Here is a 25,810-nt window from a genome sequence, read left to right on the forward strand (position 1 = left end):
CACCTGGAGCCTCCGATTGCAGCCTCTCGTTCATCAGCAGCGCTACAGCCGGTGTCACTTTCCTTTACGCTTCTGCTCTTATCGACCACTCGTACGAGGCTCAGAAGGCTGCCAACGTATGCTACCGACAATACAGCCGACTGAAACATTCCCTAAACAGCATGTCTAGGTACACCCCACGATGCCCGCCTGCTCCCAGTCGCGCGTCACGAGCGCACCACTCTCACCCTAACTTCCCGCACGGCGCACACGCCCCGAGTTTCTATCGGAGAATGTCGCGAGCAATGTTTAACCTCCCACGACCATCCTGCGACAGCCGTTCGGCATGCTATAATAACAGATCCGCCGCGGCGTTCACGGGAAGTGCTCGAGCTTGATCGGTCTAATGCCCACCCGTCCGAAGAGAGACTTCAATTTAAGCGGCTGGTCCTTCCACGAGATCGCCTTCTTTGGCTTCCTGACTTGGTACCGTTCGTGCACGAATGTGACGACTTTGCCCCTGCGTCCGAATCGTCCGACTCGACCAGCTGCGTGCATAAACATATCCAAGGGATCGTCTTCTGGCAAGTCGACGATGAAGACATGCGTAAGCCCTGGAAAGTCCACTCCTCGAATGGTCTCGTGAGTGGCAACGAGTAGAGTTGGCGAATCCAGAGTCTCATTTGAATCAGGAGCAGATTCTGACACAAACGCTGCTCCTATCCCCCTTGCATGAATGTCCAGGCTGTGGGCATCCACTCCGAGCCCGCGCAACTCATGCACCACTCTTTGCACTGGGGCTTGACTCTGCAAGACCAAAAGAGCCAGACGAGGTACTTCCAAAGCGAAAACTTCGCTGACGGCCTCGAGAACATGGGGCTGGAGCGCAAGTGGTTCATTTTGCAGCCCTATGAATGTCTATAAATGATTGCAATACTTTGGATAAACAAGGTAGAGCGTACTTTCGAAGACTTCGAGATCTAAAGTATCGTTTGTTTCGCGTCTGGGTGGTTTCCCACCACGCTTAAGATCCAGGCCGGCCTCAGCATCAGACACCGCAAGATCTGCCTTTTGAGATTCTCGGGCGGCTGGATGGTTGGTTATTGTTCCATGTGGAGAAACGACCAAGGCGTGATGCTCAATCCTTGGGCCACTGGTGTCGCTAGCGGACGTCTTGAGAGAGGGTTTGATGGCCAGTGCCAATTCTTGCAACTTGTCACCCGAAATCTTAATCAGCCTTCTGTCATTTTTCCGCGGGAACCACCCGCTTTGAACGCGAGCCCAAAACATGTCGTTGAGATGGAACGTCGCGCTCGACATTATCAACTGTGGGCGCGCGGTAAAATCGGACTCGCCCTCGTGTGATTGTTTCTCCTTCCCAAAGGCTTTGGATTTCTTTGCGTTCAATGGTCGTCGTTTTGGTTCGTAGATCTGGTCGAGTATTTGGGACGTCGCAGTAGGATGACTCTTCATCTTCCGCTCAAGTTTAAGGAGTAGATACTTATCCGCATGGCGAGGAGGGGTTTCTATGAGAGAGTCAACCTCATCCACCACAATGGTGGATAGCTGGTTTAACTTGATTGCTGTGGGGTCCTTCGTGACAATCTCCAGGAGGCCTTTTGGAGTTCCAAAAAGGACGTGGGGAGGGTTATTCTTGAGGCGTGAAATTTGCTCCTCCGGCGGGATATCTGCATCTCGTACGACGACCTGCGCACATGAATCGAATGTCCCCATTTTCGGGGCATGAGAATGTATCCTTTCTGCCCAGTTGAGAAGTTGGTAGGCCAGGTCTCGATGAGGAACGATCATAAGCGACGTTATAGCAGGTTTTTCAGGGTGCTTGCGTTCTTTGGAGAGAAGTGCAAGCAGGAGGCCGAAAGACCTATATTATGATTAAGTACGTTGGCGAACGGACATCAGGTTGCAATAATAACACACTTGCCGGTACCCGTGTGGTCTTTCACAAATGCGTTCCAATCGCGATTAATTGCCATAATGATCTGTTCCTGCACATATGTAGCAAACTCAACCGACGGGAAGGCCGCTTGCAGCCCGGTTACGATGCGCTTGTCCGGCAAGAGATATGAGAATGGAATGCGCAGGTCTGTCCCGCGGAATGACTCTGGAGCCTCATAGTAGACCACTCGTCCTTTAGAGTCCAGCTGAGGTGCGGTAGAATGATACCGAAGCCATGTTGAACGGTGTGAAAAAGGATCAAGGAACAATGCACGTCGGGGCCAGAGGAAGGATGAGCACTTGAGACTTCGCATGAAACTGAAAGAGAGCACGATCGAAAATGCTGCCAGGCTTGATACAAGGAGCGTTCCGTCGGACTATTCTCACGGGCTACCGTGCTTCCCTTTTCAGGAATGTCCGCCACACCAAACCGCGTGCGATATATCACTTCAATTCTGTTATACTGCAGTACTACTAGTACTAATAGCGTGAAAGGATGCCAGCGTAAGAAAAGCGACTCAGAATGCGGTTAGATGTCACGATAGCGTAGACTGGGGTGAGGATGGAACAAGAAGACCCTAGGAACAAGCCACTACTATTCCGACATCGCGGCCGCAAGCGTCATGAAGATGGCCTGCTCTCCGTACTGGCAGAATCAACCGCGTCAGGATGGTCTTCATGGTGTCCCTCAGATGTTCGGGTGTCCATCCTCGGCAATTCCTATTCGTCACCATCGTGTATGGGTTGGTAATGCGCCCGTTCGGACCGGCCAAAAATGCGGCTCAGGATACCTGGTCCTTGCGAGGTATCCTTCCCTCTCACAATGGCGGAACGTCTGCTGCGAGAGGAACGTCGTGATACGAGCGATGCTCTTTCCGACTCTTCGTCTTCCAGTCGCTCCTCGAGTTCCTCTGCAAGGAAGGCGTCAACGTTGCCTTATATCTGTTCGCGATTGTCTCACCTTCTCCAAATACAGCATCCATCTCCTCCAAAGGAACTCCTCTCGTCTCGGGATATACTAACCAGGCATCAGAAGAGAAGACCGTACCGTGACAGCACGAAAACACTCACGGAAATACACTGAGCGAAGAGTTACATGAGCGTAGCGTCTCAACTTGTCACCTGATGACTTACCAAGGACGAAACTGCAAACACAGAAGAAGCCGTGCATAGGATACAGACGCCATTTGATATGTTCCTGTAAAAATGGTGTAATCTCTCCCACCAGGAAATTGAACGCCCAATTCGTTGCTGTAGACAGGGAGACACCTTTGGCACGTATCATGAGCGGCATTATTTCTGGAGGGCTAAAAAAGGACGAAGATATGTCTCAGCGTGAGACTGACCAGTCGAAACAAAGGACGCACAAAAGCCATGGAATAGGTCCCCAGCTATTGGCATATTAGCGTCAAAGAAAGAACGGAAGAACACAAGAAGCAGACCTATAGCCGAATGCGGCATTGAATACGATCACGCAGGCTACCACAGCACGAGGTGTCTCTGGGACGTCGATATATAGCCACCAGCCCGTGAGACCCAGTGCGAGCGCCATCTATGTTCTCGTTTAGCTGTCAACTTTAAGATAAACTGGAAAGATACATACCACCACAGCACCTGACAGCAAGATTGGTCGCCGCCCCAAGCGGTCAACTAAGTACCATCTATTGCAAAATCCAATGTCAGCAGTCAAACGTTGGACGCAATATACACGTACGTTGGTAGTGTACTAAGGAGGTATATGATTGCATTGATGCCAGTCATCAAAATGGCGTCACGGCCAATCCATCCAGCCTCTGTGCCGAATAAGCCGCTATGAATGCGTACGCAGGACAATCCCACCTTCGAAGACTCGTGCTTTGGACGGAACCACATGTCAGTGCGTAGCATGCAGCCAGACCATTGATATCTTACGAGCATAGTACGAGATCACTGTCATTCCCAGTTTGTCAGCTATTAAAAAAGCTGTGGCAACGAGAAACCATTCACCATTGATTCCATTCTAGGTGAGGAGGCATGACATGCGTGAGCTCCCCGCGTTAGACGTTCAAACAAATGACGACGTGCTCACAAGTTGTGCGAATGCTTGAGAAGACATGGCAAGAAGAACCCGCCGCTTATACCTCTTCCACATTACAGCGTAAGAACGAGCCTCTCCGCTTTCTCGCTACATGTGCGTCAGGGCTGCTAAGTCTTTCACCACTATCCGCACGCGAACACACCTCGAACATGACTCTCTCTTTGATTTCTTGGAATTCAGCATTGGCAACCGAATCATTTGGATCGCCGCCGTGCAAATCCACCAAAACTTGCAACCCTTCGTCATCTTTGTCCGTATCAATGAGCCATCTAACCCGTCGGCATGAAGGTTAGATACAGAACCGTTCTCACGGCGATTCCTAAAGACTTACCGCGGACTCTCTGGCATTAAAATCGACCCGACAGCTAGGATAGCTCCGATGACACACTGTATGAACAATGGTATTCTCCATGCATGATCAGAGTCGAGGAAAGAGCAAAAGTAGTCTATCCACTGCATCATGTATCATCAACGACTATCGCAAGACACAACTGAGACGTCTACTTACCACGGATGATGCGTAACCGAAGATGTTTCCGGTGAACTCCATGCATGCGAGGGCACCTCTCTGAGTTTGAACGTAGCTGTCAGTGATAGGCACAACAAATTGTCAAGCGCCAAACATACGTGATTGGGAGGGGAAATTTCACTCTGGTAGATCGGCACAATTGTCCTAAAGTTTCGACGGCTCTATTATATGCCATTCACATTGAATGAAAGTCAGAACGTACGACAGCAGACCAACCCCGAAACCAGCAACGATCCGGCCCACAACCATGACCCAAAAGCCAGGCGTGAAGGTCTGGATACCGCCTCCAATAGCAAAGACAATCGCACCGATGAAAAGGGTTCCCCGTCGGCCAAGCAGGTCACCCACACGGCCGGCCGCCACGGAGGTCACTGTGAAATATGTTTCACTGTCGACAAGCGGTATATTCACGATACTCACTGAATGCCCCAATTTCAAGCACTGCTACCATGGTGCCAACTTCAATCGATCCAGGATTGTTGAAGAATTTCCGGAAGTGAGGCCCGGTGATTATTCCAGACATGACACTGAACAATCCTAAGGAGAAGACTTCGCACCACTATGGCATGAGCTTACCCTTGGTCATATCCGAACTACCAGAACGTAAGCATACGATTGAAAGGCAGAAATCGCGCACAGCCGCTCACCAAGAAGACTCCGAGACTAGCAAAGACGGAGATGGCGTAGAGTAAGGGCTGGCCCACTAGTCTCCGTCGCGAGCGGGGAACAGCTGCCTCCATGATGCATCTATTGCGCGGAAGCGAATGACTGGAAGATGGCTAGGGACGGGGTATTGAGGCGAACGCTGAGGAAGAGTATTTACTGACGACCCCCGCGTGTATTGAAGATGATGGCCGCCCGCGTGGCCACCTGCCACAGGTCTTATGACATCTCTCCCTACTCGGACCTTCCGCCACACTTCACCTCAGGGAACTATTCTCAGTGCATTTCCTGGCTTTCGCGCTCAAACGATGCCAGCGTCAGTCGCCTCTCTCGACAGTGAATCAGTCCTATCAGATAGCCGCTACGACTCGGACGAGGAGGAGCGCCTTGCCGAGGAGGAGTGGAGGGAAAGCTTGGGGCAACTGCAGCAATTGTTATCCATTGTGCTGCTGCCTATCATTGGACGATGGTTGGGCAGAAAATGGAGCTATTGGGGTACGCAGGTAGAATCTGTCCATCCAGAATCGCTGACGGTCAGATCGATTCTAGCCTATGCTCGCTACCTGAGACTCGGGCTAGGAAAGTCTTTCTTCTTGGGCGAGTGGCGTTGATACCACCATTCCGTTCACTTTGCCGGCTGTAGAGCATCTTGTCATGTAGATATCCATCAACTGTAAGTGTCACAAGTACCTCTGCTCTTCTCAAAGATTTCGACTGTCCGACAGGGATGGGATACCTTTGTATCGATATTCATGCTGGACTTCCCGAAACGAAGAATTCCCCCCCCCCGCTTTACGAACTGCAATTTAAAGCAGCTGGGCCTTAGCCATGCCATCCGTTGAATCTACATATGTTCGTGTGCGTTGATAAGCAACATCCTATGGAAGCGAGACATTTTATGGATTGCTCGCGCGCCAGCCATGGATGCCACAGGCGTTGAATCTCCTGTCAAGTGAACACAGGTCGATCGGAATAGACTGATAGCATGACATGGCGAATATTGGCGGGCAGCTAAGCTGCCGAGGAAATGCGGGTAACGCTGGACACCGTAGGTTCGTTTCAGCACAGTTTGCTCTCGTCGTCCCCATGGACGAAGCTGGAGGAGGCAGGATCAGGTTGTCATGGATGATTCACAATGGCAATCGCTCAATACCGACGAGGCTTAGCACGGTCGGGGTGCTATCGATCCTACAAGGTGTCTTATTGCGTTATATGAAGTGCTAGGGATGGGCATGAACCAAGCGGTAGAAAGGTCCACAATACACCGCAACATAAGTTTAGATGTAGGCAGCAGGTCCAGCCTTCAACTTTTCAGTAGCCCTTTTACGCACTCTCTCAACCAAATCCGACAGCGCGCCTGCCGGTGTGAAATTGCGACTGAGCAGATCGAGTCTCACCTCGTTCGCCAGCACCCACTCTTCCCTCTTCACCAGGTTATGCAGCAGAATGTACCATGAGTCGTTTGCGAGGGCAATCCGCTCCTTCTGCATGATCTTGTAATAGCTGAGAGCATCCTGTGTGCCCTGTGGCTCAGGGTTCTGGAAGCATGCTTGGAGAAGGATGTTGAACGTTGTCCTCTTCGGCTTGATCTTGCGAGCCTTCATTTTATCCCATATTATCTTCCTATATTCCGCGACGAGCTTGGGTGGAAGCCAATTGCTGCGATGGATACCGGTCAGAATGCTGGTGTAAGTGACATCGTTTGGCCGTGCACCCGGAATCTCGTCCCGCTCCATGCGCCCCAGCAAACTGAGCGCGGCATGGAGACCTTTCTCTGTCTGCAATCGCATCTGGTAGTCGATGATTGTCGTCAAGGTGGCTGCGTTCGGCTCGACGCCCTGCTTGCGCATGAGATTAAGCACGATCTCCGGTGCATCGTCTCGGACCTTGAATAACGCAGATAGGACGATGGAGAAGGTGTAAACGTCTCCTACAAGACCGGTAGGCTCGATCATTTGTAAAATCTCTGACAATGTCTTGAGTTGCCCTTTCCGCGCGTAATACCTGAGGAATGTGTTGAACGTGACGATATCGGGTTTTGGCCCTTCAGCTTGCATCTCGTCCAGAATCGCGCGCGCTTCGGTTTCCTCGTGATGGAAGAGCATCCCATGGAGGGTTGTGTTGTATAAGACTAGCACATCCGAATCCGCAGGAGTAGGAGAAAGGTTGCGGACCACAGACTTAGCTAATTGGAACCTCTTTGAAGCCTCTTCAGGCAAATTCGAATGGTATAAGGCGCCGACAAGGGCCTGATATGCCGCAATATCAGGCTTTAAGCCCTGCTCGAGCATAGCGTTCCAGGTGTTGATCGCCTCGACGGGCGCATTAAGCTCACCATACCCCTTGATGCATGCTGTGAACATAGCAGCCGATGGGCGGATTCCCCACTTCAGCACGTCATTCCATACATTCGATGCTAGGTCGGTCCTCCGACAAAACATGAAGCCAGTAATGAAAGCGGGCCACGCTGACTCTGACACATATATGGACCCGTTCGCGTCCTTGTCTGATGACTTGACCGAAAGCCATGGGTCGGGAGTTGAAAGGCCTTTGGATATGTCTTGATAGAGTTCCTCCAGCGGTTTTAAAGCCCAACTGTGCGCCAACTGGTCAATATGCTTTGCGAGCGCAGCCGGACGTGCAACGAGCCGTGCGACCTTAATGCGACGACCGTAATCCTTTACCCGCTTGGCCAATGCCTCGTCGTGATCCAGAAGTCGCGTGAAATGATCGATAACGCTGGGAATGAAGCGCGCTGAGGTTCGAAATGACATAGAAAATGCGTTCAGGAAGGATTCCTTGGAGTCGCGCAACGCATGCGCAGTCACTGCAGCGAGGAGTATGTCAGATTGAAGGCCGTGAATGGTCGTATCCTGCGCATGATCGCTGGAGCTGTTAGCAGATTCGCCTTTGTCCCCGTCTACTGGTTCCTCGGGTTCCAGCCGTATCACCTTCTCTCCGAGTAAGGCCTCATAGCGTTCGTACAAAAGGAGAACAGCATCTGGGTTTTTGAGCTTGATCAACGATAGCATGTACTGTTTCAACCCTTCCGACTGGCCCTCGGCTGCCGCGGCTACAGAGATCTCTCGCAGGGCTTCCATCTCCGTCACATCGAACAGAGCGTCTTCAAGTTTGTGTTTACAATACGATGCGACGATTCTGGAGCACATTTCATAGTGGGGTGGACCAAAAAAACGCAATAGATGACGTTTATCGAGCTCATTCAAAATCCGCCATGTGTCGTGCAGATCAGGAGCCAGAAGCGGTTTGGCCATGGCTCGTAGTTGAAGGACAGCCTGGTTGAAGATCTCCGCTTCCCCGTTGGACAGACCCTGGCATTGTGTTCCGTGGAGTAGATCGATGTGTTTGTTCAACTGATCGAGTACGTCTCCTGGGGAAAGAGTGGATCGGGAGGACGACGCGAGGGGTGCTACGACCGAGCGGTCGAAGAAGGAGCTGCTGTTGAGCTCGGGCCTGACTGGTTCCGCCTTCAGCGTCCGGCGGGTCGTCGCATTGCCTCTGCAGAAAATCCGAGGTGCGAGAAAATCGAGCGCGATGAAGGACACAGTGGTTCTCTGGGAAGCATTGCGAGCAAGCATGCGTAGGCGTTCTTGGTCCGACTTCTGAAAATCATGCGGGTGAGGTCTCCATTGCAGTGCGCAGGACGCGGTTACGTACGACGGAGTGCAGCAGCGAAGGGATTAGAGCCGCTTTGCAGATGTTCGTGGAGGACTCAGTCCTGCTTCGATCACGGGCGCGTATATAATTCCAGATCACGCGTGGCCCAGTGGCTACCGACCAACTCGCATTGTCTTCTCACCTCCACCTCGCCAACTCGTCCACAACATGGGACACGGAAACTCGGACAAGCTTTACGTCACTCATGCAGAGCATTCTGGCCTGTTCGGTCAGCATACTGCGTCATCCGCGGGTTACAAAACGTAAGCGCCATTCTTATGCATGAAGCACGCTAAAGGAATCTTCGTTATCGTGTACACAGAAAGAGCCAAGGTACTCACCCTGCTGCAGTCACACCGTTTGACTGCTGTGCGCTATCCTTTCAACCGTTTACACATCCCGTATGCGCTCGGAATTCGGACGGCACTGGAAGTGTGTTCGATGTCGTGAACATCATACCATGGCTGAAGTAAGTATACCGTCAGAATCCTGTTTGCGTTCATCCTGATGCAGGAATTGCCAGGCAGCACCATAATACCAATCCATTTACGAAGGAGCCTCTTACGCCCGCCGACCTCATAACCCTCCACTACTCTCGCAAGCCGAATGGAGAGATTCATGACCCAATATCCTTCAAGCCGTTCACCGAGCACTCTCACATTGTCGCGATTGCTACTACAGGCAATGTGTTTCTTGCCGAGAGCATTAAAGGCGGGCGGGACTTGGTTGCTGATGTGAAGTTCAAGAAGTAGGCCGCTTCATCCCGACGTCATCATAAACGTTGAGCTTATGACGGCGTCACAGGGAGGATGTAATAACATTACAGAACCCACATGGTTTCCCTCCTGCCTCCGTCTCCAAGTCCTCCATCACAACTCAGGAGACGCAGCAGAACAAAACAAAGACCATCGCAACAAGAGCAGCTGCAACATCCGCCAAACCATCTGTACCATGTGAGTCGCACCTTCTTGAAGGTCGTATTGACAATGCTGAATGTTAATAGGGAATATTTCTCCCTACTCCAGTGGTCTGCCCGGCGCGTCACTGACCTCAACGTCCATTGACCCCCAGACAAAATCGGCGCAGCTCCTGTGGGATGAGGTGAGCCATCGAGTGCAGCACGTGATTATAAGGAAACTAACAACCCCCCAGGAGGAGTTGATGTTTGACGACTTCGCGAATCCGCCGAAGGGAAAAGGGAAAGAAAAGGACATTGGTAAGCGTCGTGCATACGTGCGCGTCGTCACAACCCTAGGAGGTGGCAGTCTCAACCTTGAGCTCTTTTGCGAAAAGGTAAAGTCTACTCGTCGTACACATATAGATGTGCGACCGACGTGATCCAATTCTCTGTTTCTGGCAGGCACCCAAAACGTGCTACAACTTCCTGCAACTAGCGAAGGCAGGCAAATACAACAATTGTCTGTTCCACAGGCTTGTGCCTGGATTCATGGTAGGCTGCCTACCGTTCTGCTGAGGTAGAGATACTGACAGTCTGTGATGCATGTTTTAAGATTCAAACTGGTGATCCAACCGGCACAGGGGCGGGCGGAGAGTCATGTTGGGGTACTCCTTTCCGAGATGAATTTGACATGCGGAATGTCGCAAAACATGACTCTCGAGGCATCGTAGCTATGGCGAATAAGGGTCCCGGAACCAATGGGTACGTCTTGGGTAACGAAAACCTTGTGACCATGCTTCATTGACCTCTCGCCAGGTCGCAATTCTACATCACATTCAAAGCGACACCGCATCTTGACAAGAAGCATACCGTATTCGGTAAGCTTGTAGGTGGTGAGGACATCCTCGATGCGCTAGAAGCATTGCCTGTCAAGCCTGGCACTGAACGACCAGCGAAGCCGGTGCGGATCGCGGAGGTCATCATGTTCGTACTTTGCGTTCTTGGTTGCTTGTTTGTGACTTCGCTTACATGAATTGATCCTTTCTCGAAGATACCAGGACCCTTTTGAAGAATACAAAGCCCGTCGTCAGAAGAAACTCGAGCGAAGGGCAGAGGCAGAGCAAAGCGCGCGAATCGGCAGCAAGGATGAGAAGAAGGAAGGAGACGATATCAATTGGTTCGGAACAAAGGTTGGGTCAGAAACAAAGAGCTCTGGCGAGTTAGGAGGCGGCGAAGTGGGTAAATATCTGACAGGCAAGACCACCGCGAGCTTGAAGAGGACGGCCACGGAGCAACCATCCGTTCTGCCGGATGTCGTTGGTGTTCCGGTTGAATCTACGAAGAAACGCAAACTAGGGTTCGGGAACTTCGATAATTGGTGATCCACAAGTAAGATATATGGTATGCTGCTACAGTATGTACGATGTAAGATAGTCAAGGTGTCATATATATTCTCAACCCTGCGTTACGCCGCGACAGGCTCACGTTCTCGCGGTCCTGCCTCAGCTTTTGGGTATCAGTTGCATCAGCGAAGTTGATGGGGAGAACAACGAAATGCGTACCCGCTCCTTCCGGCACCGCAGCCACCGGTTCCCGTGATGGAACAGACGGCAGTTCGATAGGAGGCTGCGTCTGTTCGCCCGTCTGTACAGAATTCACTGTAAGGAAAACACCGAGAGGTATCTGTGGACTACTGAAACTTACCGCCTCTCGCTGGAGAACCTGCAGCTCAACCTGTACGGCCTCTTCCTCTTCAACGGTCAAGGAATTAGTGAGCGTCTCATCAATTTCCTGCAGGTAGAGAATGTCAGCATAGGGAATGGTCACCAGCCTCACCACGCACCCGTTGATACTCTCGCGCCTCCTGCGTCTCCTCCAGCAGTTTCTCCACGCTCTCTAGATTCATCTCCTTGTGTATCTCCTTGAGCACCTCGTTACCTTGTTGCAATCCATGCAACACGGACACTTCGATCAAAGAGAACTCGATTGTCGAGACCTACGACAGCAATACAGACCGTCAGGTCTGCAGCATGAAGGAAGCCATGCAGAAAACGCACTAGCTTCTCCAGGTTCTCTAATTGCCCATCCGTCTTGACCAGCAGACTCTCTTGATATTTCCGCTTGCGCAGCGCGAAGAGAGCGCGATCCTTGTGTCCTGCAGCTAGATGCTGTTTCGCTATCTCATGTTCGCGCTCGAGAATTCCTTGTATCTATTACGAAGCTTCAGCATGCCTGACCCAACAGAACCAGAAGCGGATCGTAACCTTCTTCTGATACTGCTTGATTTTATCTCTCTGTAACTTGAGACTGCAGTGGAAGATTGTGTCTCTCGTAGGACCACAGACGTGATAGAAGTGACTGACTGACTCTAGTATTGCACGGTCCTGGGCAGTGATCTTCGGTACCGACTGGTTCCCGCCCATGAGCCTCACAAAAACAATATAATGCTTGAAGAGACAGCTCGTATGTCGAGGGAGGTGCACCGACCAGAATCCAGGTGTGGCTGTCAAGGACTCAGCGACAGCCGCTCGTTCACGTAAAGTGGCCAAACAGAATGTCCATCAATTGTAGATGTTGAGACAGAAGTAAATCGGAACATAAATATAGAAGTAATAATATAGCTGCAAGCGCATTATAATACACTATGGATACAGCAAAGATGGTATCCGATGCCATATACAAGAACTGTTGTGAGGCGCCATCCTGCTCACAACGTCAAGCAGGTACTGCCATCGCAGGTTGCGCACTGTACGCCGGAATGTTCTCAACGTACTCCCGTTGAGGCATAACCAGGGGCTGTGACTCTACATATTGCTCGCCACAGAGCTGAACAATGAAATCATGCAGCATTTTGCCGTAGCGATCTGACATAGCAGTCAGCTAAGAAGCAAGTTATATTCCGGTGCAGTTGAACTTACGAGCAAGTGGGACATGGGCGCCCACCCTGAAGATAATCATGCTGCAAACATTGATAAGCATCTTTCAAAGCCGGAAGCTCGCGATTGTCACCGTAGCTCACCTGATGAAATCTACCTCAGCGCGAAGGGTAGCACATGTTTCCTCGCTGCCGCAATCGATGGCAACGCGCAGGAATCGCACAAGCACTCTCCCTGCCATAAACCAACACATCTACGAATGAAAATGTTAACGCAGACGATGAGTAAAACATGAGTGACGTACCATAGGGAAAAGACCCAACAGAGAAACGTCATAGCTGGTCGAGTACACATTGTACAACAAATCCAGTATCGCACGAGACGCATGCAAGATCTTGCAAGAAGAGGTACAGGTTGATCGTCCCACGACAGCATGGGGCTCGTGCAGGAGTATCTCGGCACTGGTTTGTGAAAATACGTCAAAGGGCTGGCACATGCGAAAGAAAGCTGATTGCGCACTATTGTGCCGCAGTGCAAGCCGCAAACAGATGAGGATCGACTGTGTCCTTTATCGGATTCCTCAAGTGCGCAGGAAAAGATGCCTTGAACAACGTGATCAGTCGGTCTAACTGAACAAATGCTTCTGTCTCCCTGGGGTCTACAGACTCTCCAGTGAGGGAGGCCTTCGCAGACTTTGTAGGCATGGCCGAAGGATCGTGCGTATGATACCTCTGGCGGAATCGTAAGTTGAAGTTCTTGACCTTCGACAGAAGTATCGTGGACTTGATATACAAGATAAACGGATCGATCTGGTCTTCTGGGTGTGTCAACAGCATATCGTTCTCATGAGACCATTGCCGCTCAGCCGGAAGAACGAGAATCTGTCTGATATTAACATAGCACCATAATCGTCGAGGAAAATTGTACGAACCCCCTGTTCGAACTGATCCCGGCGGACAGGTAGGAGCTGCGACACATCTTGATCATCAAGAGTCATTGCCCAGCCGTTCCCTGTTCCATGCGTGCGCTCAATTGCGTATCCTGTAAGAAAATTGGCTACGTGACGCTAGCTCTGACAGAAACGAGAATTACCAATCCAGAAAGTGTTGCGTCTCATCTCGTCTTCAATCACGGTTTTCGCCGGGCCCAAGAGAGACGGTGGCCTCAAGGTTTCCGCAATCGCATGAAAGGGAGGGCAAACATTCAATCCGCATGGCAGAGAATACCGAAGGGCATGAGAGGTATTCAGGAATGCCTGAAGACATGTAAGTAACAATGACGCGAGCGGATAGTCGACTCCAACCTCTGCCCATCTAGATTACACAGGCGGTGTTTGTCAGTTGTACTCAAACGAAGGTCCTATCGAAACCACGTACTTAGCATTGCACCAGTACCACCACGATAGCAGAATCAGAGCTTGTCGCAGGACATTTAGTTCTGCAGCAGTACGACATGCCAACCAAAAAGTTACCTTGCACGTTCTGGAACAACTCCTTGCCGACGTCCATCGCAGCTTCAAGCGCTTCTTTTGCATATTTGGCTTGCATTTCTGAGAAGGTATCGGGGACGCCTTCGCTAAGCTTGTACTTGTCAGGAAAGATATCATCTACGCAGAAGTCAGCACAGTTTCGCATAGAACGGATGATCAGCGACTAACATGGAGAGAAATCAGGAGAAGTTGGGATGTGTGGACGCGGCAAGGCAGCCGTATACATGCTTCCGACAGCACAAATTGCGTGTAGCACTGAAGCCGCCGGAAACCTCGGATGAGTTGGAGGTAAAGTCAACGACGCCAGGAATGTCGACTGATGGAACAGACGGGTGGCGTCCGGATGGTAAGAGAAGAATGCATCCACGCTGGAGGTCATGGTAAATTCGGCATCATGTTGGGAAAGGCAACAAAGACTCACAGATGTCGAAGGAATGTAGGCGTCGGCAAATTTCGCGGCCATGCGCTGTGAAAGAGGTCTTGTCCCTGATCGGAGCTTGGGGTCGTCGGATTTGTGCTAGCATCAATCGTTGGCGAAGCTGACGCGGTGTTGATGCGTGAGGCCGGAGATGGCGCAGAAGGCGTACCAATAAGACTAGCCACACCCGCCAGGTTGTCCAAAGCTGACCCTGATTGGAATTGCGGTAGAGCAAAAGCATTATCCACACCAACCAATTGTTCGACCTGAAAGGGGTCGACATCGATGGAGACAATATGGCTGGCAGGAGAGACGTCGCTGATATTCGCGATAAAATTTTCATTGGGGCGGCTGCTCAAGGACACTTCAATCGGCGGGCGGACAAAGCCAGACTGCTGTGAGCTTGAAGTCTTGTCCTTTTCCCGCAGCAATGTCTCGAGTTCATCTATGGCGCTTTCAACATCAAAGTGGACATCATCGGTGAAGGAAAGGTGACACACTGATTCTGTTCTCCAATCTCTCAAAGCGGGTCTTAGGATGTTCAAACAGGTCGTTGGTGTCCGCTTCAGAGACTGATAGTCCATGTTCCGCGTCATCCGGTGCAGGCGACAGAAGATCGGCTAGCGCACCTTCATCAAATGTGCAATGAGGATGGGGTGGCAATTCAGCACCCGCTGGAGCGTGTGCTACCGCGTAAGAGTGTGAGCGCACGCATGTCGAGCATGGTCGCTTCGCATCGCTGTCGGTGTACTCAGTACGCCTCGGCCATCGGTCTACCAACCGAGGGAACGAACCATTTCTTGGAACTCAATCAATATGTATGCCCATCCGAATGAGATGCATCGGTCACTTACCAGCTTGCGTTTCCGACACTGATGGCATGCCTGCGAGTAATTAGGGGTGAGTACGTGCGCCATAGATAGGATGCACCGGGAACAAACCTGGTTTCTTCGTAGTACATGTGCGCTCTGGAATGGCTGGTCGCCAGATGCACGCGAGGTTGACGCTGAGGCCTTTGGCATTGCTGGACAGTGACTACTGCACCCCGAACGACGTGGTGAGCGATGCAAATGACCCGACGTTGCTGCGATTGTCGAGTGAAATCAGCTCTGCCATAAGCAGCTTAGCACGACGCGGGATTTGCCATCCTAGGCTGCTTATGTAATTGTCTTGTTCCGCCCGCCGTACTACACACCGCCGCCTCCAGTTTCGCGAGAGGCGTTCGATGATGCCTCCGTGTTTGTTGGAGGGACTCCCGAGCAGGTTAGGTGGCGGTGCAGGGTAGCCAAGCATATCACAGGAGCCTCGGGCTCCGGTAAGCGGAGAATTCTTCCTAAGGCTTTTACGCACCGCTCACGGAAATGCGTAGCGCCAACGGCAGGAGAAGAACCTTTCTGCCAAGTTACCGGTATAATTCAGTGTATCATAGCATATGTAAGGAGAAGCTGGGCCATTGTTTTTGTGCGCTGATGGGCGACGGAAGGCCGTTCCCGCGCACGATAGTCTTGTGCATTGAGTCAGTGGAGATATCGATAAGTAATTCATTGCGTTCACATTTAACAGCATACACCGATTTTGAGCGTTCTCGGTGACTCCGCCTCTCGAGACCAGCCACGATGAAGATTGACTGGAGCAAGGTGTATCAGCCCGAGATCGTATTCCAGCGGTTTCCAAGCCGGCGATCCCAAGTATACAGCACCAAGGGCATGGTGGCTGCATCGCAGCCTTTGGCTGTTGAAGCAGGGCTGGAGGTTTTGAGAAAAGGCGGGAACGCGGGTAAGAGGCTCTGTGCGTTGTCGTAGACATCCGGCTTTGACCTCGACTAGCCGATGCCGCCGTCGCCGTTTCTGCCGCATTGAACGTGACGGAACCTAGCTGTTGTGGGATCGGTGGGTGAGCACTCCCGTATAATACCACCCATGACCCATTCAAGCATGTCAATAGAGATGCATTCTGTCTCTTTTATGATGCGAAGAGCAAAGTTGTCAAGGCCCTAAATGGCTCCGGACGATCTCCGGCGAAACTGACCATTGACTATGTTCGCCAGCAGGGCGTTACAGGCAATAAGATTCCAGCTGCTAACCTCAATAGTGTAACAGTACCTGGTACGCGTTCTTGCAAGTCTTGTCAGACAATGGCCCATCTTCCTGTCATCTCAGGTGCTGCCGCGGCATGGGTCGACACAGTCTCACAATTCGGAAATGGGAAACTCTGCCTCGCTGATGTACTGGAGCCTGCTATCAAGCTTGCAGAAGAAGGGTAAGCTAAACGAAGCCTGTTTCTGTCCCAATGTGGCTGATGGGATCTTAGCGTACCGGTATCGGAGATCCATGCATTCTCTGTGCGTGCGTCTCCGTGAGATTGGTTCTGTACTAAGCTTACGGTAACACTCACTGCAGTGGCAAAGATCCGAGGAGCTTATCAAGGATGCTTCACCGAATGGAGATGAGATGCTCCTGAATGGCAAGGCTCCACTCCTCGGGCAAGTCGTGAAGCTGCCCAACCTTGCGAAAACCTTCCGCTCCGTGGCCGAATACGGCAAAGACGGCTTCTACAAGGGTTGGGTTGCCGAAGCGATCGTTGAGCTTATACAGAGCAAAGGAGGCGTGATGGAGCTCGAGGACCTTGCTGAGCACGAGACCTCCTTCGTAGATCCTATCAGCTACACATTTCAAGATGAAGTCACTCTGTATGAGGTATGGCCCAATTCTCACGGCAGTAACGGTGTGCTGAGATCAATTAGTGTCCTCCGAATGGGCAAGGTATCACCGCCTTGCTTGCGCTAGGTATTTTGGAAAACATGGAGAAACAGGGTAAAATCCGGTCCCTGCTGGAGATGGAGCATAATTCTGCAGAGTACCTTCACGCCCTTGTTGAGGCTCTCCGGTATGTTGGCCCTCTGTCTTTGCTATCATTTATTGAGAGATCATTTCATCAGGCTCGCATTTGCTGGTACGCAGAAGTAATCTGGCATTTACCACCATCTGTCCCCATAAATGCTGCTCTTTACAGACACCCAATACTACGTCACGGACCCCGACACAACAAACATCCCTGTTGCTGAGCTCTTGAGCAAGGTTAGGAATCAAGGATTCCTGCGAAGGTGTGCTGGTTGATTATTAGCTCCTGGTAGGAATATTTGGCTTCCAGAGCGAGTCTATTCGATCCCAAGAAGACGAATGCCAAGGTCATCCATGTAAGTCAGGGGCATGTCATTATTTGGCCGTTCTGATTTCTCGCCAGGGCAACCCAGTTTTCTCGTCAGACACGGTCTACTTCTCGGGTAGGCTCAATGTCCCTAGCTCATGCATGATATTGCTCATCAGCTCCTGTAGTAACGGATCAGTGGGGTAATGCCTGCAGTTACATTCAGAGCAACTATGCTGGTCAGTACACTGAAGAAGGGTCGAGCGAGTCAATTAATGAGGCTTTCCTTTCAGGCTTCGGAACGGGAGGTTCGTTGCGCTATTCCATAGTATTGGTTGGCACACTTACAGCTGGACGAAAGCTGTACCAAAGGGCTGTGGCTTCACGTTGCAAAACCGTGGCAGCAATTTCAACCTCACACCCGGTCATCCAAATGCATTGGAGGCAAGCTTACTAAAGGCTAGGATTCTAATAGCGTATCTCAACAGTGATCGTGGTTTCTAGGGTGGTAAACGACCGTATCATACCATCATCCCTGCGATGGCGCTCAGAGGCAAAGATTTGTTCCTTTGCTACGGCGTGATGGGCGGGTTCATGCAGGTAAAATTCAGCCGTCAAAGCTTCCTGATCTACTGTCCGACGTCTCCATCCCCAGCCGCAAGGCCACGTTCAGGTACTGCTCAATATTCTCCGCGGTTTCACCGCCCAAGCTGCGTTGGACGCGCCCCGACTCTGCATATCCGCTGGGAGCCCGGACTCGCTGACGTCGGGTGAGGCAGGCGATGTCAACAGCGAGGTATATTTCGAGGAAGGAATCACACTCGAGACAGTGCAGAAACTTCGAGGTATGTTATTCTGTAATTCATGCGAAGAATTTGGAACAAGAGTTCGCGTTACAGACATGGGCCACGATGCGCGGCACGTCACCGGTTTGGCAAGGGGCATGTTCGGTCGTGGGCAGGTTATCCAGAAGATTGTTGACCAGTCGGGCGTGACCGTCTGGGCAGCTGGTTCAGATATGAGAGCTGATGGGCACGCTTCACCTCAAATCTAGTGACTCCACGATGCCAGCTCCGATATGATCGAGCAAGCTGGAATAACATGATAACATATTTCCGCATGATGTTTTACACAGTGTATGCAAGGATGTACCTAAGACCTTAACTGTTCACTATAAAACTAGCATGACGCAACAGCGTGAATCGCCTGAAGGTGAAGTTTCAAGGAATGTCTACATCCACCTCGGTCTGTGCCGTTCGGAGCCTGACATCTGGACCTTCCTATAGTATCGCAAGTCCCGCGTGCGGTCTTCCCCGGTCATCCTTCCCCACCCTGCTAGCGGGACTACAAGAGCGGTCAAATTGTCATCGCTGCCCATCTCGTCTGCGAACTTGAGTATACGCTGAGCAGCCGACTGTGGCGTAGCCGCTCCACGTGCGAGATCGGATATTTCATCGTCGGAGACGACGGACGATATACCGTCCGAGACGAGTGTGATATGCGAGTATTCAGGTCCTGTTAAGGCAAGATATTGAGGAGACACAGGCACGTCGGAGACCTATGAATACCGACCATGTAGAAGCATGTATCGCATCTGCGGTTCGGGGGTGACACCGAAACGCTTGTACTTCAGGTCACCGAGACTGCAGGAAGAACGTTCAGATGGAACTGACGCATGCCGTACGAGCGAACACGGACCTTCGCGTGTTTTGCAATGCGCCCATCCACCTTCGACAGGAACCAGGGCGATCAATCATTACTAGTCATCGCATGCAATTAAGGGGCACGGCTATACCTTGTTTCGCCGAATGAATCCATGGACCGTCCGCTGCCCATCCCCCTGCGGAGCCGGATGGCTTCAACACGTGCGTCGACGTGATGATTCTCAGTCATCGGTACCACTTCCCCGTTGTCGGTCTTGCTCAAAAGCACCCTGGTGTCACTGCCCGCCAAGGTTAAATTTAGTCGCAAACGTTCGTCGGCTATATCATCCCGTACTCACCCAACATGCGCTACTGTCAAAGCGAGCCGTTCTGATGAGAAAAACGGATTGACAGGGTTGTCGAGTGATTGCAGGAGCACAACGGATGCGGTCGCGCCGCAGTCTTGAGCCGCCTCCTCTATAGACAAGGTTTTGTCCACCTAACGCAATGACATCCGATGCAGCGGATGAACGGTAAGCGGAACCGTGAAAGGGTAGCAACAAAGATGAGGACTGGACTACGGCACAGACCTCAAAGAATGCAAGCGTCGCCCGAGCCTCCAGATCCATCTTGGCCGCAAATTGAGGCTGATCCGCGTGAATCCATGGTGCGAGCGCACCGCCCGTGAATCGCTTGAAGTAGCCGCCAAGTTCGTGTATCCAATCGTACATGTCTGGTATTTGCGACTTGTCCACGTTCTCAAGCAGACCGTGCAATTCTTGGCGTAGAAACTGAGAAACAGTGGATCCACCATGGCCATCATATATGCCAACAAAAAGGACCTGACGGGCCAAAGCGTCTGGTATAGATGAGGTGTCCCAATCTATGCGATGTGCCTTTTTCAGGCTGAGACGCAGCTCATCGGGATCGAGAGAGACAGCAACATAGGCATAGAAGTCTTCCTGCTGACTGCGGACGAAGAGATCATGTAGAGATGCGGTGTTGCAGGACACGCGACGTACATTCTCTCTCCACGAGACGACGCGACGCCTATGACTTTCGGGCTTCGAAGGGGTATCCGTCCAATACCTGCCGAGCGGATATGAGATTAGATGAGCGATGTTGCGACCACATAGCACGGCACTCACGATCATTCGGCGTAGAAAAGCGTATGTAGTCATGATATTCAGCATGACGGTCCACGGGAAAGGGAGTGCGAATCCTTCTCAGAGACGAAGGGCGGAATGATGAGAGAAGCCGAAGAGCCATGCGATGCGGATATGGCCACTGACTAGGTCATGAAAACGCGCCGGCCGCGACAACTGCGACGAGATAGCAGTCCGTGAACTGTGAACTGGACGGCACCCGAGTTGGAATGTGCGAAAGCGATCAGCCGCACACCGCACATGCCCAACGGATTCGGGGACAGTCAGCGTCGCGCCACACGTGTCGCGCGACGGGGACGCGTCGCTCGCGATCGACTGGACGATGTTTGCCACTACTCTCATGCGGCGTCGAGCACGAGTCCAGCACCGCTTAGTACGGTACCTCACGGCCTCCAATCTCACCATGCGTTCGGAATTTGCTCGCCTAAATAGAAGGTGGATATGCATGATGAGCGGGCCCACTGACCACTTCTTGCCGTTCGCATCTATCTTCGCTGTCACATCCACGCTTGTTCAGGCGACAGAAGTACTCTCCGTTGTTGGACGCTTGCTTCAGCGCAATGATTGGTCCTATCACGCCCGTGCGCATTCTCTTTACGTCATGGCATATTTCTTTAATCGCTTCTTGCGATGTGCGCTCGTTCTCGTGATGTGCAGGGACGCGATGCCATTGCCAGGCAAGCGCCAGATGCCTACCACATAAATAGCCTTTCTTTCAATGCTGCATCCTCGGCGGGGTTTGCTGTCCCAGCATCCAAGTCTCCGTCATGCTACCCATCCTCTTGCTGCTCGGTATCCTCCCAGTAGGACTGGCGCTTCCTGCGGAATTTGCTTCCTCATATGCCGGAGCAACTTCCACCAATACGTTCCCGCCTCCGGGCGCTACGGTTGAGGCTAACGAGAAATATTTCCCTGGCCCTGAGGAAGTGGGCTTCGCTGGACCAACACCGAGTGAGTCGTATGACCAAGAGTTAGAATTACCGGTCGCTTACTACATCATCTCCGTCTCAGCGGGTTCTGAGCCAGAGGCGATCGCAACTGCACCTGTCGCGGCCCTCAATTTCCAGACCTATCCCATGGTCGTTTCCTCCGGGATGTATGCCGGATCTGGTCCTCCGTTCAACCCCATGTATCACTGGGGCAACCTTGGCCCTTGGTACTCGGTTGGAGGCGTCTTCGGTCTTCCAGATACGTCGCCGCAGGTTCCAGAGGATTGCGACCTCGAGCAGGTCCATCTCTTACTTCGTCATGGGGCACGTTATCCTACCAGTGGAGAGCTTCCGAGCGTATTTGCAGCTGCATTGCACAAGGTAGCTGACAGCACAGGCTTCACCGCGTCTGGGCCTCTGGAATTCTTGAGCACATGGGAATATACACTTGGCGAGGAGATCCTAACGCCCTTCGGTCGCTCAGAGCCGTAAGTATTCCCTCAAGCGTTTGAAGGTGCACACGGCTGAGAGTTCATAGGTTCAATCTTGGTGTAGGCTTCAGAGTCAAGTATGGAAGTTTGTTGAACGGATTCACGGATATCCCGGTATTCCGCACGACTTCTGAAGGTTTGCTTAATAGCTTCATAACATTGCACGACTGCTGACGTCGCGTGGACCGTAGACCGTATGGTGGCATCACTGTGAGTCGATCGTTCAGCTGATTGAGCGTGACTAGACATTATCGCTAGTGAGAACTTCGCTGTTGGTTTCTTCGGGGTGCCCGAGTATTTGACCTCGTACCATGAGGAGATCATCATCGAATCGTCGGGCTTCAACAATACACTTGCCCCGTACGAGACCTGCACGAACGCCAATAACGATGTCGGCGGCACCATAGGCTCATATGCGGCCGGCAACTGGTCTGAGGTCTACCTGAAAGACACTGTCACGAGGCTTCAGCAGTATCTGGTCGGTTTCAACCTGACGGCCGATTATGTCTATGCGATGCAAGGCTTGTGCGCCTATGAGACTGTGTCGCTAGGATACTCCAAATTCTGCGAGCTATTCACTGAAGAAGAATGGCGTGGGTTCGAATATTCAATTGGTACGCACTCAGATTACAATCTGCCGGGGACCGTTGGTTTCAATGCTGAAAGCTTTGCCAGATCTTGATTTCTGGTATGGACAAGGACCTGGAAGCCCAAACTCGGCTGCGCGAGGGGTTGGGTGGGTTCAAGAGCTGGTCGCGCGACTCACAAAAACTCCGATCACGACATTCGATACGAACGTGAACAAGACTCTGGACGACAACAACATCACGTTCCCGCTCAATCAACCGATCTACATCGATGCTACTCACGATGTTGTGATTGCGAATAGTGAGCAGCTGCATCGCGTTTCGTTAAGGTGTACAGCTAACCATCGTCAGTTATAACTGCATTGAATTTTACAACCATGGCTGCGAATGGGCCTCTGCCTTGGGACCGTACCCCTGTTGGACAGGTACGCTCCAATCTACACCAAATGTCCGGTTATCCTAATGACGCATTGACACTCCCCAGACTTACCATGTGCAGCACATTGCGGCTTACACCTCAAACCTTGTTGGCCAGGTGCTATCGTGTCCTGTCTCTTCTGCCAACTCCACAAAGGAAAAATTCATCAGATTCCTTCTGAACGACGGTGCAGTGCCATTGACAGGCATCTCGCATTGCGAGACGCCTAACAAGGATGGGCTTTGCTTGTTTGACAACTTTGTGGAGGGGATGAAGGAGCGTATCGCGGAGATTGACTACGCGTACGACTGCTTCGGGGACTACTCCATCCCGGTGCCGGACGACATAATCGACGGGAGGATGCCGCGCTGAATGGCGGTGAGATGGAGGATGCACAATCGCAGCGCACCTTTGTCTCTACGTCATGTATTAGCGGATGCTGCAGTCAATATCAAGGTCTTGATCAGGATTTGATCCGGGTACCTTTATTTCGTAGCCCTTCTCCGCTGAAACCCGACACGATCGTGACTGAGGCTATCAGTTTGATGTTGAGTCACTACCTGATTGGCCATGTTGACCTCGTGCGTCGCGGTGCGTGTTCGCATTGAACATGTACGAGGCACCCTTCATCAACGTGCATGTCACTGAAGGTTTCCAGGAACACGGCCGATACGGCATGTGCGCAGGAGGTCTGATCCAACAATTTGCCGAGCATTCTCACCATCAGCTTAGCTCTGCAATATAAATCTCTCCAGGATGAACCTGCACTACGGGTCTTGCGCCGCCCTCCGTGTCCTACCGACATGATTTTCCCAATCGTCCTGCTGGTAGTCCTGAATAGTCTGCCGCATGCGCTAGCGGCACCCCCCGTCGATCCGGCAGCCTCATCTTACGTTGGCTCGACGACCTCTGATATCTTTCCACCAGTGGGTGCCACCGTCACAGCGGACGCAGAGTATTTCCCCGACGCAGAGCAGGTCGGCTTCCCCGGTCCAACGCCAAGTACGTGCGACCTTATCCTCCATCATGTCTTATGTCTTACCGTTCATGCACTTCACCAGCTGGCGCAGAGCCGGAAGCAATCGCCACTGCACCTGCGGCTGCTCTGAATTATGACACATACCCGCTTGTAGCACCGCTCTTGCAGTCGTTCGCCTCGGCGGAGGCGGCTTTCAACCCCATGCGATACTGGGGCAACCTCAGTCCTTGGTTCTCGGACAAGGCAGCATTCGGTTTGACAGAGACATCGCCACAGGTCCCAGCGGGATGTGAGCTCGAACAGGTCCATTTGCTGTACCGCCATGGGGCTCGCTATCCGACGTCAGGCTCTGCCCCGAGCGAGCTTGCTGCGACTCTGCATTCTGCTGCGACGAGCGAAGGATTCAACGCCAATGGCCCCTTGGCATTCCTGAACACTTGGACCTACAAACTAGGCGCGGAGGTCTTGACACCGTTCGGTCGCGGGCAGCCGTCTGTGGTAATTACTATTGATGATGTTCCAGTACTGATGGGGTATATCACAGCTTCAACCTTGGTATAGGTTTCCGGACCAAATACGGTGAACTCTTGAACGAGTTTACTGACCTTCCAGTATTTCGCACGACCTCGGAAGGTGAGTTTAGCTGATTCTGAGCGAGAAGCCGATTATGACAATAGTCTGGCAGACAGGATGCTTAAATCTGCGTTCGTACCTTCTTGAACTCCGGTAATCTGCATGACTCATGATGTGCCTTGATCTAGCCTGAACTTTGCAGCTGGCTTCTTCGGCGTCCCAGATTATTTGACGTCCTATAATCAACTCATAATAATCGAGAACTCTGGATATAACAATACGCTTGCACCGTGGAACGCCTGCGAAAACGCGAACAATGCCGACACCGATCTCAGTGGCTGGGCGTCAGGAAATTGGACGCAAATTTACCTGCGCGATGCAGTATCCAGATTGCAGCCATATCTCTCCGGATTTAACCTCACTGCGAGCGATGTGTATGCGATGCAACAGCTGTGTGCGTATGAAACTGTCGCGCTTGGTTATTCAGAATTCTGTGGTCTTTTCACGCCGGAGGAATGGGAGGGATTCGAGTATGCAATTGGTATGTGTTATCTGAGACCTAACTACGTTCCTGGCTTGGTCTGACGATGACGATTGCCTTCCAAAGACTTGAGCTTCTGGTATGGCGATGGTCCTGGCTTCCCTGCCGCAGCTGCACAAGGGATTGGATACGTTCAAGAGCTCCTCGCACGTCTGACGAAAACGCCGATCACAACATTTGATACGAGTCTCAATGCAACCCTCGACGGCAGCAATATCACGTTCCCGTTGAACCAGCCTATTTACGCTGACGCTACACACGACACTGTGATTGCTAACAGTGAGTCCATTTTGACTCATGCTGAATTGTCGTTTAAAATGGTTTTTTTTCTAGTCATCACAGCATTGAACTTCACCTCCCTCGCTGCCAACGGACCGCTGCCGATCGATCACATCCCAGCAGACCAGGTACGCTCCGTGTATAATGTCGAAAAAATATTTTGCTCATGATAACTGTTACTACTTAGACATACCATGTGCGACATATCGCACCCTTCTCATCCAACCTCGTAACCCAGGTCATGTCTTGCCCCGCATCTGCCTCGAACTCGACGGCCGAGATCTACATCCGCTTCCTGCTGAACGATGGCGCTGTCCCACTCACAGGTATCGCGCACTGCGAGACACCGAACAAGGACGGGTTATGCCTTCTCTCGGACTTCGTGCAGGGCATGCAAGAACGCATCGCGCAAGTGGATTTTGCGTACGACTGCTTTGGAAATTACACGGTGCCTAACCCCGACCCGATAGTAGATGGAAGGATGATTCAGTAAG

General features: G+C 51.8%; 11 protein-coding genes across 11 annotated transcripts; 5 read left to right on the forward strand and 6 right to left on the reverse strand.

The window, feature by feature from the left end:
* Positions 1-354: 354 nt before the first annotated feature.
* LAESUDRAFT_654842 (P-loop containing nucleoside triphosphate hydrolase protein) lies at positions 355-2,249 on the reverse strand (the record flags this gene model as incomplete). Its single annotated transcript, XM_040904517.1, has 3 exons — positions 355-887; positions 942-1,861; positions 1,918-2,249. The coding sequence occupies 3 exons, from the start codon at positions 2,247-2,249 to the stop codon at positions 355-357; spliced, it is 1,785 nt and encodes a 594-aa protein (XP_040763615.1).
* Positions 2,250-2,367: 118 nt separating this feature from the next.
* Positions 2,368-5,378, reverse strand: LAESUDRAFT_726453 (general substrate transporter). Its single transcript, XM_040909035.1, has 20 exons — positions 5,189-5,378; positions 5,118-5,134; positions 4,962-5,068; positions 4,744-4,912; positions 4,640-4,685; positions 4,521-4,580; positions 4,344-4,465; positions 4,155-4,281; positions 4,004-4,099; positions 3,922-3,934; positions 3,847-3,864; positions 3,775-3,789; positions 3,650-3,728; positions 3,539-3,596; positions 3,378-3,487; positions 3,303-3,326; positions 3,070-3,242; positions 3,007-3,015; positions 2,897-2,953; positions 2,368-2,846 (listed from the first exon to the last, which is right to left on the reverse strand). The coding sequence occupies exons 1-20, from the start codon at positions 5,279-5,281 to the stop codon at positions 2,656-2,658; spliced, it is 1,584 nt and encodes a 527-aa protein (XP_040763616.1). The 5' UTR covers positions 5,282-5,378; the 3' UTR covers positions 2,368-2,655.
* Positions 5,379-5,512: 134 nt separating this feature from the next.
* On the forward strand, positions 5,513-5,815 carry LAESUDRAFT_654781 (uncharacterized protein; the record flags this gene model as incomplete). Its single annotated transcript, XM_040904510.1, has 2 exons — positions 5,513-5,699; positions 5,754-5,815. 2 exons carry the CDS (start codon positions 5,513-5,515, stop codon positions 5,813-5,815), a joined length of 249 nt encoding a protein of 82 aa, XP_040763617.1.
* Positions 5,816-6,454: 639 nt separating this feature from the next.
* Positions 6,455-8,962, reverse strand: LAESUDRAFT_204018 (uncharacterized protein). The gene is made up of 2 exons (XM_040901562.1): positions 8,883-8,962; positions 6,455-8,827 (listed from the first exon to the last, which is right to left on the reverse strand). Exon 2 carries the CDS (start codon positions 8,801-8,803, stop codon positions 6,482-6,484), a length of 2,322 nt encoding a protein of 773 aa, XP_040763618.1. The 5' UTR covers positions 8,804-8,827; positions 8,883-8,962; the 3' UTR covers positions 6,455-6,481.
* An 88-nt stretch (positions 8,963-9,050) lies between these two features.
* On the forward strand, positions 9,051-11,162 carry LAESUDRAFT_654931 (cyclophilin-like protein; the record flags this gene model as incomplete). The annotated part of the gene is made up of 9 exons (XM_040904519.1): positions 9,051-9,145; positions 9,406-9,630; positions 9,687-9,835; positions 9,886-9,983; positions 10,035-10,175; positions 10,243-10,332; positions 10,394-10,542; positions 10,597-10,764; positions 10,832-11,162. The coding sequence occupies 9 exons, from the start codon at positions 9,051-9,053 to the stop codon at positions 11,160-11,162; spliced, it is 1,446 nt and encodes a 481-aa protein (XP_040763619.1).
* Positions 11,141-12,203, reverse strand: LAESUDRAFT_743639 (uncharacterized protein; the record flags this gene model as incomplete). The annotated part of the gene is made up of 7 exons (XM_040911269.1): positions 11,141-11,286; positions 11,343-11,424; positions 11,485-11,571; positions 11,624-11,776; positions 11,838-11,990; positions 12,045-12,074; positions 12,144-12,203. 7 exons carry the CDS (start codon positions 12,201-12,203, stop codon positions 11,246-11,248), a joined length of 606 nt encoding a protein of 201 aa, XP_040763620.1. The 3' UTR covers positions 11,141-11,245.
* Positions 12,204-12,323: 120 nt separating this feature from the next.
* On the reverse strand, positions 12,324-15,746 carry LAESUDRAFT_726455 (uncharacterized protein). Its single transcript, XM_040909036.1, has 17 exons — positions 15,505-15,746; positions 15,418-15,447; positions 15,358-15,362; positions 15,193-15,302; positions 15,064-15,135; positions 14,567-15,008; positions 14,314-14,513; positions 14,128-14,262; positions 14,033-14,072; positions 13,960-13,969; positions 13,749-13,911; positions 13,588-13,697; positions 13,176-13,537; positions 12,961-13,117; positions 12,800-12,909; positions 12,699-12,739; positions 12,324-12,644 (listed from the first exon to the last, which is right to left on the reverse strand). The coding sequence occupies exons 1-17, from the start codon at positions 15,583-15,585 to the stop codon at positions 12,496-12,498; spliced, it is 2,217 nt and encodes a 738-aa protein (XP_040763621.1). The 5' UTR covers positions 15,586-15,746; the 3' UTR covers positions 12,324-12,495.
* Positions 15,747-15,981: 235 nt separating this feature from the next.
* LAESUDRAFT_204348 (gamma-glutamyltranspeptidase) lies at positions 15,982-18,851 on the forward strand. The gene is made up of 17 exons (XM_040901564.1): positions 15,982-16,339; positions 16,390-16,456; positions 16,508-16,668; positions 16,723-16,822; positions 16,874-16,904; positions 16,963-17,259; positions 17,307-17,449; positions 17,502-17,515; positions 17,576-17,640; positions 17,697-17,759; positions 17,807-17,846; positions 17,899-17,949; positions 18,004-18,018; positions 18,072-18,154; positions 18,215-18,310; positions 18,366-18,555; positions 18,610-18,851. The coding sequence occupies exons 1-17, from the start codon at positions 16,180-16,182 to the stop codon at positions 18,762-18,764; spliced, it is 1,731 nt and encodes a 576-aa protein (XP_040763622.1). The 5' UTR covers positions 15,982-16,179; the 3' UTR covers positions 18,765-18,851.
* On the reverse strand, positions 18,799-20,731 carry LAESUDRAFT_204254 (protein serine/threonine phosphatase 2C). The gene is made up of 8 exons (XM_040901563.1): positions 20,502-20,731; positions 20,376-20,442; positions 19,944-20,322; positions 19,713-19,852; positions 19,506-19,652; positions 19,409-19,438; positions 19,283-19,353; positions 18,799-19,225 (listed from the first exon to the last, which is right to left on the reverse strand). The coding sequence occupies exons 1-8, from the start codon at positions 20,620-20,622 to the stop codon at positions 18,942-18,944; spliced, it is 1,239 nt and encodes a 412-aa protein (XP_040763623.1). The 5' UTR covers positions 20,623-20,731; the 3' UTR covers positions 18,799-18,941.
* Positions 20,732-20,920: 189 nt separating this feature from the next.
* Positions 20,921-23,557, forward strand: LAESUDRAFT_680428 (phosphoglycerate mutase-like protein). The gene is made up of 8 exons (XM_040905731.1): positions 20,921-21,470; positions 21,531-21,936; positions 21,987-22,075; positions 22,131-22,149; positions 22,198-22,553; positions 22,615-22,827; positions 22,878-22,951; positions 23,011-23,557. The coding sequence occupies exons 1-8, from the start codon at positions 21,287-21,289 to the stop codon at positions 23,314-23,316; spliced, it is 1,647 nt and encodes a 548-aa protein (XP_040763624.1). The 5' UTR covers positions 20,921-21,286; the 3' UTR covers positions 23,317-23,557.
* A 190-nt stretch (positions 23,558-23,747) lies between these two features.
* On the forward strand, positions 23,748-25,809 carry LAESUDRAFT_759783 (phosphoglycerate mutase-like protein; the record flags this gene model as incomplete). Its single annotated transcript, XM_040912638.1, has 8 exons — positions 23,748-23,946; positions 24,006-24,414; positions 24,468-24,556; positions 24,609-24,627; positions 24,685-25,037; positions 25,104-25,316; positions 25,371-25,444; positions 25,504-25,809. 8 exons carry the CDS (start codon positions 23,748-23,750, stop codon positions 25,807-25,809), a joined length of 1,662 nt encoding a protein of 553 aa, XP_040763625.1.
* Position 25,810: the final 1 nt, after the last annotated feature.

The sequence above is a fragment of the Laetiporus sulphureus genome (assembly GCF_001632365.1).
Source record: "Laetiporus sulphureus 93-53 unplaced genomic scaffold LAESUscaffold_23, whole genome shotgun sequence".
NCBI lineage: Eukaryota > Fungi > Basidiomycota > Agaricomycetes > Polyporales > Laetiporaceae > Laetiporus > Laetiporus sulphureus.

Coding starts and splice junctions, on each gene's coding strand:
- LAESUDRAFT_680428 (XM_040905731.1), top strand. CDS start 21,287: ATGCTACCCATCCTCTTGCTGCTCGGTATCCTCCCAGTAGGACTGGCG. Junction 22,828..22,877: donor CGATGTTGTGATTGCGAATA/GTGAGCAGCTGC, acceptor AACCATCGTCAG/TTATAACTGCATTGAATTTT. Junction 22,952..23,010: donor ACCGTACCCCTGTTGGACAG/GTACGCTCCAAT, acceptor GACACTCCCCAG/ACTTACCATGTGCAGCACAT.
- LAESUDRAFT_204018 (XM_040901562.1), bottom strand. CDS start 8,803: ATGCTTGCTCGCAATGCTTCCCAGAGAACCACTGTGTCCTTCATCGCG.
- LAESUDRAFT_726453 (XM_040909035.1), bottom strand. CDS start 5,281: ATGGAGGCAGCTGTTCCCCGCTCGCGACGGAGACTAGTGGGCCAGCCC. Junction 4,100..4,154: donor AAGAGAGAGTCATGTTCGAG/GTGTGTTCGCGT, acceptor ACGCACATGTAG/CGAGAAAGCGGAGAGGCTCG. Junction 3,488..3,538: donor TGCTGTCAGGTGCTGTGGTG/GTATGTATCTTT, acceptor ACGAGAACATAG/ATGGCGCTCGCACTGGGTCT.
- LAESUDRAFT_726455 (XM_040909036.1), bottom strand. CDS start 15,585: ATGCCAAAGGCCTCAGCGTCAACCTCGCGTGCATCTGGCGACCAGCCA. Junction 13,698..13,748: donor ACGCAACACTTTCTGGATTG/GTAATTCTCGTT, acceptor ATTTTCTTACAG/GATACGCAATTGAGCGCACG. Junction 13,118..13,175: donor GCTTGCACTGCGGCACAATA/GTGCGCAATCAG, acceptor TTCACAAACCAG/TGCCGAGATACTCCTGCACG.
- LAESUDRAFT_204254 (XM_040901563.1), bottom strand. CDS start 20,622: ATGGCTCTTCGGCTTCTCTCATCATTCCGCCCTTCGTCTCTGAGAAGG. Junction 19,853..19,943: donor CGACGCTTGCATTCTTTGAG/GTCTGTGCCGTA, acceptor TCATTGCGTTAG/GTGGACAAAACCTTGTCTAT. Junction 19,653..19,712: donor TTGACAGTAGCGCATGTTGG/GTGAGTACGGGA, acceptor CTTGGCGGGCAG/TGACACCAGGGTGCTTTTGA.
- LAESUDRAFT_204348 (XM_040901564.1), top strand. CDS start 16,180: ATGAAGATTGACTGGAGCAAGGTGTATCAGCCCGAGATCGTATTCCAG. Junction 17,847..17,898: donor AGACACGGTCTACTTCTCGG/GTAGGCTCAATG, acceptor CAGCTCCTGTAG/TAACGGATCAGTGGGGTAAT. Junction 18,311..18,365: donor TGATGGGCGGGTTCATGCAG/GTAAAATTCAGC, acceptor CTCCATCCCCAG/CCGCAAGGCCACGTTCAGGT.